At 38.7% G+C, this 11,133-nt stretch overlaps 1 protein-coding gene across 1 annotated transcript in view; it reads left to right on the top strand.

The window, feature by feature from the left end:
• MCUB (mitochondrial calcium uniporter dominant negative subunit beta) overlaps window positions 1–10,872 on the top strand; it is a 97,890-nt gene extending 87,018 nt beyond the window's left edge. The window contains 5 exon segments of the mRNA XM_036851961.1: window positions 6,316–6,476; window positions 8,350–8,553; window positions 9,167–9,283; window positions 10,653–10,690; window positions 10,692–10,872. Coding sequence (XP_036707856.1) covers window positions 6,316–6,476; window positions 8,350–8,553; window positions 9,167–9,283; window positions 10,653–10,690; window positions 10,692–10,725 — 554 coding nt within the window. The 3' untranslated portion in view covers window positions 10,726–10,872.
• The last annotated feature ends 261 nt before the right edge of the window (window positions 10,873–11,133 follow it).

Consider the following 11,133-nt stretch of genomic DNA (forward strand, 5'->3'; position numbering starts at 1 on the left):
ATTCATGTTTAAGGTAATTATCGATATGTATGTTCCTATTACCATTTTCTTAATTGTTTTGGGTTTGTTTTGTAGGTTCTTTTCTTCTCTTGTGTTTCCCACTTAGAGAAGTTCTTTTAGCATTTGTTGTAGAGCTGGTTTGGTGGTGCTGAATTCTCTTAGCTTTTGCTTGTCTGTAAAACTTTTGATTTCTCCATCGAATCTGAATGAGATCCTTGCCGGGTAGAGTAATCTTGGTTGTAGGTTCTCCCCTTTCATCACTTTAAATATGTCATGCCACTCCCTTCTGGCTTGTAGAGTTTCTGCTGAGAAATCAGCTGTTAAACTTATGGGAGTTCCCTTGTATGTTTGTCTTTTTTCCCTTGCTGCTTTCAATAATTTTTCTTTGTCTTTAATTTTTGCCAATTTGATGACTATGTGTCTCGGCGTGTTTCTTCTTGGGTTTATCCTGTATGGGACTGGCTGCGCTTCCTGGACTTGGGTGGCTATTTCCTTTCCCATGTTAGGGAAGTTTTCGACTATAATCTCTTCAAATATTTTCTCTGGTCCTTTCTCTCTCTCTTCTCCTTTTGGGTCCCCTATAATGCGAATGTTGTTGCATTTAATGTTGTCCCAGAGATTTCTTAGGCTGTCTTCATTTCTTTTCATTCTTTTTTTCTTTAGTCTGTTCCACAGCAGTGAATTCCACCATTCTGTCTTCCAGGTCACTTATCTGTTCTTCTGCCTCAGTTATTCTGCTATTGATTCCTTCCAGTGTAGTTTTTATTTCAGTTATTGTATTGTTCATCTCTGTTTGTTTGTTCTTTAATTCTTCTAGGTCTTTGTTAAACATTTCTTGCATCTTCTCGATCTTTGCCTCCATTCTTTTTCCGAGGTCCTGGATCATCTTCACTATCATTATTCTGAATTCTTTTTCTGGAAGGTTGCCTATCTCCACTTCATTTAGTTGTTTTTCTGGGGTTTTATCTTGTTCCTTCATCTGGTACATAGCCCTCTGCCTTTTCATCTTGTCTGTCTTTCTGTGAATGTGGTTTTTGTTCCACAGGCTGCAGGATTGTAGTTCTTCTTGCTTCTGCTGTCTGCCCTCTGGTGGATGAGGCTATCTAAGAGGCTTGTGCAAGTTTCCTGATGGGAGGGAGTGGTGGTGGGTAGAGCTGGCTGTTGCTCTGGTGGGCAGAGCTCAGTAAAACGTTAATCCACTTGTCTGCTGATGGGTGGGGCTGGGTTCCCTCCCTGTTGGTTGTTTGACCTGAGGCCACCCAACGCTCGAGCCTACCCAGGGTCTTTGGTGGGGCTGATGGCGGACTCTGGGAGGGCTCATGCCAAGGAGTACTTCTCAGAACTTCTGCTGCCAGTGTCCTTTTCCTCACGGTGAGCCACAGCCACTGCCCGCCTCTGCAGGAGACCCTCCAACACTATCTGGTAATTCTGGTTCAGTCTTCTCTGGGGTCAGTGCTCCTTCCCCTGGGTCCTGATGCGCACACTACTTTGTGTGTGTGCCCTCCAAGAGTGGAGTCTTTGTTTTCCCTAGGCCTGTCAAAGTCCTGCAATCAAATCCTGCTAGGCTTCAAAGTCTAATTCTCTAGGAATTCTTCCCTCCGTTGCCTGACCCCCAGGTTGGGAAGCCTGACGTGGGACTCAGAACCTTCACTCCAGTGGGTGGACTTCTGTGGTATAAGTGTTCTCCAGTTTGTGAGTCACCCACCCAGCAGTTATGGGATTTGATTTGATTGTGATTGCACCTCTCCTACCGTCTCATTGCGGCTTCTCCTTTGTCTTTGCATGTGGGTATCGCCATGATCAGCCTCAATGATTCTTTTCCCCCTCTGTGTCTAGTTTACTGGTGAACCTGTCAAAGGCATTCTTCCTTTCTATTAAAGTGTTTTTGATTTTTGGCAATTCTTTTTGATTCTTTGTTACAATGTTCATCTCTCTGTTTACATTACTCATCTGTTCTTGCATGTTGTCAACTTTTTCCATCACAGCCCTTACCATATTAATCATATTTGTCTTAATTTCCTGGTCTGAAAATTCCAAAATCTCTGCCATATCAGATTCTGATTCTGATGCTTGCTTTGTTTCTTTAGATTGTTTTTTCTTGCCTTGTAATTTTTTGTTGAAAGCTAGACATGATATTATTAAAAATAGAAACTGAAGCAAGTAGGTCTTTAGTGTGAGGTTTTATGTGTATCTGACCAGGAGCTCAGCTGTTTACTGTTTGCTATAGCTGTAGGTATCAGAGGCTTCAGTTTTTTCTAGTGTCCCTTTTTCTCTACCCTGTTGTATTTGAGTTTCCCTAGAAATTCTTTCTTGAATGGAGTCTGTGTCTTGCACAGAACTGGAGCCCTGTTGATGTGGTGTTAAGGTGTTGGGAGGAGAAACATTCTATAATTTTATGATTAAATCTCAAGGTTTTTATTGGGCCAGGATTACTGTGCTGTAACCTTCAGAAGAGTTTCTTAGCCATTTTTTCCCTCCCCTATATGAGACGGGAAGGCTAGAGGGGCCTGGAGTTGGCTAATTGCCCTTTCTCCAGGCCAGAGTAGGTTTTGGTAAAGTACAGTTGACCCTTGAACAACATAGGTTTGAACTGCATGGGTCCACTTTACATGCAGATTTGTTTCAATAAACACTGCAGTACTAAGTGGTCCACAGTTGGTTTAGTCCATGGAATCATGGATACACAGGGCCAACTATAAAGTTATATGTGGATTTTTGACTGCATGTGGGGTTGGTGCCCCTATCTCCCATATTGTTTGAGGGTCAACTGTAATTTCCTTGGTATGGAGAAAGTAATGCTCAGGACTGTTTCAAAATGGTTACTTTTCTCCTTTCTCTGCTGGAAGCAGGGAGATATTTTTCTCTGATCTCTGACCTTCACTGTGAGAACCTGGTGGGACTCCTGGAGGTAAAACTCATGAATGTGTGACTGTTTTTATTTCTCAAACTAGTCAGCACTGAGCCTTCAGCAATTCAACAATTATAGTTTAGTGTTCCTATCAGTATTGACTCCAGAGGTTTCTGCTCTCAGTAAGCTGTGGTTGTGGACTATCAGGGTTAGGATAAAGTAATACTGAGTCTATACCTTAATAAATAGATGGTGAGATAAATAAATCAGTAAATAAGGGAAGGTTCATGTTTATAGTTGGAATGCCAAGTTCTGACTGGTAAATATGGGAGGGCTGTTGTAGTTGAAAAATTATATTGCAGCCAAATTCAGACAAGAATCATCAGTAGATGCCAAGGGGATGGGGAGAGGTGGGGGGAGGTGATTTAGATACAGAAAATAAAACAGAGAAGAACTACGAAAACAACTAAGAAAAGTTAATAAAATGGCAGTAAGTACATACCTATCAATAATTACTTTAAATGTCAATGGACTAAATGCTCCACTCAGAAGACATAGGGGCAGCTGATTGGATAAAAAAACAAGAACCTTCTGTATGCTGCCTACAAGAGACTGACTTCAGAGCTAAAGACATACACAGACTGAAAACGAGGGGATGGAAAAAGATATTTCATGCAAATGGAAACTGGGCGGAAGACCTGAATAGACATTTTTCTGAAGAAGACATACAGATAGCTAACAGGCCCATGAAAAGATGTTCAACATCGCTAATTATTAGAGAAATGCAAATCAAAACAATGAGATATCACCTCACAACTGTTAGAGTGGCTATCATCGAAACGTCTACAAATAACAAATGTTGGTGAGGATGTAGAGAAAAGGAAACCCTCGTACACTGTTGGTGGGAATGTAAATCAGTGCAGCCAGTATGGAAAACAGTGTGGAGGTTCCTCAAAAAAACTAGAAATAGGACTACCATATGATCCAGCAATTCCACTGCTGGTATGCATATAGAAAGAAATGAAAACTAATTTGAAAAGATACGTGCACCCCAGTGTTCATAGCAACACTGTTTACAGTAGTTAACCCAAGTGTCCATCAACAGACGATTGGCTTAAGAAGATGTGGTATGTACACACACACACACACACACACACACACACACACACACTAGAATATTACTCAACCATAAAAAAGAATGAAATTCTGCCATTTGCAGCAACCTGGATGGACCTAGAAAATATTATGCTTAGACAAAAACAAATACTGTATGATATCACTTATATGTGGAATCTAAAAAATAAAACAAATGTATATAGCAAAACAGAAACAGACTCACAGGTATAGAAAACAAGCTAGTGGTTACCAGTTAGGGAGAGGCAAGATAGGGGTAGGGGATTAAGAGATACAAACTGTAAAATAAGCAACAAGGAGATATTATACAGCACAGGAAATTATAGCCATTATTTTGTAATAACTTTTAATGGAGTATAATATGTAAAAATACTCAATTACTATGCTGTACACCTGAAACTAATATAATATTGTATGTCAACTATACTTCAACAAAAGAAAAAATAAGGAAATGCTAACAAAAAATGGGAGTAAGTCACAAGGACACAGGAGCCAGCTTAAAGGGCTCTTGCTAACCATATCTGGTACAATTTGAAGACCATTGGCTCCCATGTCCTTATGACTTGCCCCCATTTTTATTTTAAGCATTTTCTTACTTTCTGGTATAACTAGATGATCCAGGCTGATCTCATGCTCCAGCACTGATATCAGCAATTACTCTGAAGATCCCTTGAGGAAAAATATTTTTAAAAATTTTCAAACACAAAGTAAGTATAGAGAAATTAAAACAAATCCATCATTTCAACAATTATGAACATTCTTCTATTCTTGATTCTTTTTAAAAATCAGGACAGTATTTAACCCCAAAGACAAGGATGGAAGAAATTGAGAAAAATGAAAATGAAAATCCATGTTGAGATAGAAATTTCATGTCCAGTGAGTTCCCAACACTCTGCAAGGTCTTCTACTTCCCATTTAGCATTTGAGGGAATAAGTGGAGATAAACATTTTCAGGGCACCTCATTGTTCTACTTGATCTTCCTCTTCTGGACAAGCGCCAGTTAACAGACCCAAATGGCCTGGTCACATTAAGCAACTTCCATTCCCACTTTTTGTAAATTTCCACTTCTGCTTAAGCCCCTTGATGTTCTCCTCCCTCCCTGAAAACGCCCCGCCACCTCTGCACAAATAGAAGTTGAGTTCAGTTCATGCCAGATCCCCTTCCCTAGTACAATAGTTACTGAATAAAATCTATCCTTACCACTTGAATTAGTGTCTGGCTTTGTTTATCTTTGTTATGTTCCACAGCTTTGGACAAAATCATGCCCCATCTCTGCCGTTTTTCTGTATGTAGACCTTTTATGTATCCATACATTTTTTTCATCACAGCAAAAAGGCTCTGACTGTTCTGCAAATCTCCGAAGGCTAAAAGGGAACTTCTCATTTCTACCTCTTTGTGGAGCTTTAGCCTAGAATGTTGAAGGGATTAAAGACCACAATAAAGTCTTGAAGAAGTGGGTGGAGATAGAGGAAAATTAACTTCAGGACTGCTGTCACAGACTGGAAAACCGCTGGGATAATACTGACACTAGGATCATAAATCTCCCTTATCTGCAGTTGTTTCTGCTGCCCGGCAGGAAGGTCTGTCTTCTCTCCCCTCACTTTGTCCCCCTATCTCAAATTCTCTTACAGTGGTGGGGAACAGTTATAACCCTCAGAAAGGCATCATTACAGCCCAGTTTTATATAGATCTATAGATCCACTGAAGTGGTAGTATGAGAGAAATCCAGAATCAAAAGAACTCTATGTTAAAAGCTCAGAAACTGATTCCCTTTCGTCAGTATGAACCTCCCTTCAGATCTATACCTTGTTGAAAAGAACTTACACTTGAATTGCTTTTCAAATGTATATTATACTTTTGTTTACATGTTTGTACACCAGTTTCCCTCCCCAGGGGATCCTAAAATGATTTTGGATAGATAGTTGAGGGTGAAGAAGGATCTTAGGTTAACTCAGGTATAAAAGTGAACCTGTAACTAATGTGTTACAAACTCAGGTGAGGTATTCACCTGGGTTCTGGTAGATGGATACTTCCTTTTCCTGTATTATTCTTCCTTTTTTAAAAAAAGAAACAGCACTAGTCATATTACAAAAGAAAAAAGACAAAAACATAATGAATTTTAAACCTACTGTCTGGTTATTTATTATTCCAGAGAGAGGTGAATGGAATCACCTGAGACAGGAATAAAGGCCGGTACCAAATGCCCCCCGAGGAGTGGGGAGCGCCCAAGCGGCCAGCCAAGGGAACTCAGATTTGGTTCCCTAGACTTACAAACCCTGGAGGAAAAGATGTGGTAACTGCCTTATGTTTCCCTTGTGTCTTCTTTTCTCAGAAAAACTGAGTAGTGAGCACACTACTGAGATGGAAAACATGAAATCCTTGGTTCACAGACTGTTCACAGCCTTGCATTTAGAAGAGTTTCAGAAAAAGAGAGAGCACCACCTGCTGGAGAAAATTGACCACCTGAAGGGACAGCTGCAGCCCCTCGAACAGGTTCGGAAGCATCACCCGTTGAGTCTGTTTGTAAATAATACCCGATATTTATTGGTATTATTGCTCCATGTTGAGTGTTTTTCTGAATGCTTTACATAGGCTTATTTTCTCCTTTAATCCTCACAATGAGCCTCTGAGTTTGGTATTGTTATCGTCCTCATTCTTCAGGTGAGGAAACTAAGACAGCAAAGGTATACAAGCTAATACGTATTAGAGCCAGAACTTGAACTCTGGTGGTCTGACTCCAGGCTGCTGTTGTAAACTCTGTGCCGTGCGTCCTTCCCATGGATTGGCCGTAGTATCTTGGTAACTGAGTATAAGATGAGCTGGGACGCGCTAGCTGGAGCACTGCCACAGTTTGTTTTTCAGAGAACAGGCCCACGGCTCCCAATCTGCTCAATGGAATTGCAGCTGGAAAGTTAGCAGTGGCTTCCTAACATCTGAAGTTAATCAGTGGTGGAGAAAAAAAAAAACAAACAGCTTTTCTGGGAAGGAGGGGCAGGAGTCTGTTTTAATTTAAGGGAAAAATGCATTTTTTAAACCTCTGATCCCACTTGGGATTTTTAAAAATGAGTAGGTGTATGTGTATCTTTGTGTATGAATAAAAAGTTTCTAGAGGTAGAAGAAACTTTTGTTGTTGTTTTATGAAAGTATAGTTGTGTTAAATTCTGTACAGCATTGATTTAGTTATACATACATTTTTTTAATATTCTTTTCCATTACGATTTATCACAGGATATTGAATATAGATCCCTGTGCTATATACAGTAGGACCTTGTTGTTAAAAGAAACTTTTTTGTGGGGAGGGGGCTGCGTTGGGTCTTCCTTGAGGCACGTGGGCTTCAGAGTGCTTGGGCTCTGTAGTTGTGGCGTGTGCGCTCTCTAGTTGAGGTGCGCGAGCTCAGTAGTTGGTGGCGCACGGGCTTAGTTGCCCCACAGCATGTGGGATCTAAGTTCCCTGACCAGGGATCGAACCTGCGTCCTCTGCATTGGAAGGCTAATTCTTTACCCCTGGACCTACAGGGAAGTCCCTAAAAGAAACTTTTGATAGTGATTACCTCTAAGAATACTTAGGGGATGCCAGAGAGAGGGACTTTTTCATTTGTTGGATGGTACGTTTTAATTTTTTCTTTACTTTTTAAAAAGTTGGTGATATTTACTTGTGTTAAGATTTTAAAACCTAAAAAGGTGGCCAATGGAAAGTTTTCCTCCTACTGTCCTCCCAGTACCATATCCCTGAACCTGTGAATCATTTCAGGTTTTCTTTATCTATGTGCAAACAAATGCAAATATATTATTATTTTGTTCCCTTTTCCAGGAAACAGTATATGCTATGATACACTTTTCTCACCTTTTTTCACTAACAATATATCCTGGAAAGATCTCCGTATTGGTACATAGAGAGCCTCCTCACTATAGCTGCATGATACCCTGATGAAAAATTGGATAATTTATGGTCTTTTACTCTTAAGAATGAACCTATGATGAATCACATGTGCGCAAGTGTACCTGTAGGATGAATTCCCAGAAGTGAAATTGCTGAGTCAAAGAAAATAGGCATGTAATTTTTAGTTAGGTTTCAGAGGATGACTTCTGAATTTTTCATTGTATACCCTTCTATACTATTTAAATTTTTTTTCCATGGGCAGGTATTGCCTTTATAATTTAAAAAATGGTTTATTAGTGAACTGGTTTGGAAATAAGTGATCGCTCATGAATGTATATGTTTTATACATTCTATTTTTTCATAAATCAGACCTCTTTAAAGTAATACAGATGTGTATTACTTTACTTCTCTTCCTTTTCTTTTTTTTTTTTTTTTTTAAGTTGGTGCACTGTAAACTGAGGTAACAGTCACTTTTTTTCCCCTCAGATGAAAGCGAGCATTGAAGCTCGCTCAGAAGTCAAAACCAACGGACTTCTGTGGGCTGGACTAGCGTTGCTGTCCGTTCAGGGCGGGGCACTGGCCTGGCTCACCTGGTGGGTGTACTCCTGGGATATCATGGAGCCAGTTACATACTTCATCACATTTTCAAATTCCATGGTCTTTTTTGCATACTTTATAGTCACTCGACAGGTGAGTAGTTTGTTAAGAAAATGGTAAGTTATAACATCTTTTATAAATAATTTCTTATCCAAGTAATGAGCAATAAAACCTTTTTATTTATTGAATTACTGCTATCTGGGTTTTTATCAGGTGTTAAGTTTTGTTGTTTTCCAGAGGATGGAGATTTATATATACCACAGAGAAACTGTGTATAACCTCTATAGAGAAATAAATAGTACAGCTTAACAAATGCCTCCGTTGAGATAAACACATCAAATTTGTGTACTCTGTGTCCTGTTTATAAATAAAATTGAATTTGTATTGCAAACCACCCAGTAACTTTAGCTTACCTCGTGATTATTTTGCCAAAAATCTGCATTTTCCTTTTTCTCTTTTCTTTCCCTATATGTGTAATTTCTCTTCCCAGCTTGCTTGCTTCTGAAAGGAGCAGCTGATCTCAAATGAGACTAAATGTTTTACTTGTGTTGCCTTATGCTTGCTCTGAGGGTCACTGCACGTATTTTACTCATCTGCCTTCCTTTGCTTTGTTGTTGCTAAGGCACGTTTCTTGCAGAGGTATTATGTTCATTTAAAGCATGTTCTGTTCTGGTTTTTTGTTTTTTTTTTTTTTTTTTTTTTTTAGGATTACACTTACTCAGCTGTTAAGAGTAGGCAGTTTCTTCACTTCTTGCATAAGAAATCAAAGCAACAGCATTTTGATGTGGTGCAGTACAACAAGTTACAGGAAGATCTTGCTAAGGTACCTTATTGCAAATACGACATCTTATAGCTGGTCTTGTTTGGGAGCCAGAATTTAGTGTCAGGGAAATACAATCGGTGGCTCATCCTCATGCGTTAAATCTTGGTCCTGCATAGGCTTCTCTGTATTGTGGTTTTGTTCAGTGAAATAGCTGACATGTCCCCATACTAATTTCCTACAGTTTTATTCTTGTCATCTGTATTCTACATTGGCATAGCTTTAAATGTATATGGAAAATGTCTTAAATGACTTTGAGATAGTAAAATAACAGTTTTCAATAGAAATCTATCTCTAAGTGAATATGTGTTTTTAAAGAACAAAGTCCAATATCAAGCTCAATCGCAGATTCTGTAACTATTAAGAACTAAAAGAAAGTAGAATTTTAGGAAGATGAGCACTCTGATAAACAATTTTAAGCTCTCGAAAGGTTTTTACAAGTTTCTTCTGCTTATAAATAGAATCAATGTGGTATTCCTCCTTTCATCATTTCCTTCTTTCAGATGGGAAAACAGAGGTTATGCACTGTTAGAAAGTGGGGAAACCAAGTTATGAAGCTAAAAGTTTGGATCCTGTGCTCTGGAGCACTTCCATATAATCTGTTTCCTAGGCAGCTTTTACCTTTGGCCTCCCAGTGGACTCATTAGCTTTTTAAATTTTTCTTAGTAATTTTATAAGAAAAAAGTTTTGGTAGAAATGTCTTCCACTGCTCAATGCATGATCATTTAATAGCCAGTAATCATCATATCTTTTGTTACCCGTAACTTCTAAACTACCCATCCCTGAAATTTAAAAAAAGGAAGGATTTAACAAGAATTTGTAGTCCAAAAATTGGAGATAAAGAGCCTTTAAAAAATATGTTTAAATTCCATATAATCATTACTTAGGAAAAATATAATGATCCTTTTTTTTTTTTTTTTTAATTTAGTGGATACTTTTGCATTTAAATGATCCAATCCGTGAAGGCTAAGGAATGGTCTTTCAACTAGTTTATAGCACTGGGCATTGAAGATTTAGAGTAGCAAACTGTAAAGTTTTGGTTTTTTTTTAAGGTAATAAAGTTGAGAAAAAAAAGGGAAACTGATAGGTCAGAGTAGTGGGTTTTTTTTTGTTTGGTTTTTTATAAACTGGAAAAACCACTGTAAAGGGGAAAACTAACATTACAAGAACTATAAGGATGGACTAGAAACTCTAAACTCATCTTTTACAAGAGGATGCACATAAATTGAAATATTGTAGGCAGTTTCCACTCATAGTTTAGATCTATATATTGACCTAAGGAGACGTTAAAGGTATAGAATTCCTTGTGAACAGTAATCTGATACGTTTGTGGTCCTCTCTGATCAGTGCCTCTTCTTCTTCCCATGGACAGGCTACTGAAGCCCTGAGACGGGTGCGCCACTCTATTTGCAATGCAAGTAGAGGAACTCGATGAAAAGAAGTAATCTTACATTTTTAAATGTCAATGAATTTTTCCATTATGTGTTCATTTTGCAACTTAGCAACTGGAACTTTCGTCCCATAGTTCATTTGAATTTGACTGTTTCAATCTCTTGTTAATAAAAAAAAAAAATGCTTGCAAAACACAGGTATTCTTTGATGTTCTCATTTGAGATTTTCAGTTTGTGGATTTTCACGGCTTGTTGAGGTTTACTGCTGGAAGGAGCTTGGATGCGTCTGTCAAAATCAAAGCTGCTGCTATTACAGTTCAGCATTTAAGAAGCTTTGTCAGCCTGTCCTGTGTTCATTCCCGTGCGGAGGTGAAACGGTCAGTGTTCTTGGCTTCACTTTGATTCTTAGGCTTCATTTAGAATCAATCATCTGGTCACTAATTTCTTTTTAAATTCACAGTA

This window comes from Balaenoptera musculus, chromosome 5 (assembly GCF_009873245.2).
Source record: "Balaenoptera musculus isolate JJ_BM4_2016_0621 chromosome 5, mBalMus1.pri.v3, whole genome shotgun sequence".
Lineage (NCBI taxonomy): Eukaryota > Metazoa > Chordata > Mammalia > Artiodactyla > Balaenopteridae > Balaenoptera > Balaenoptera musculus.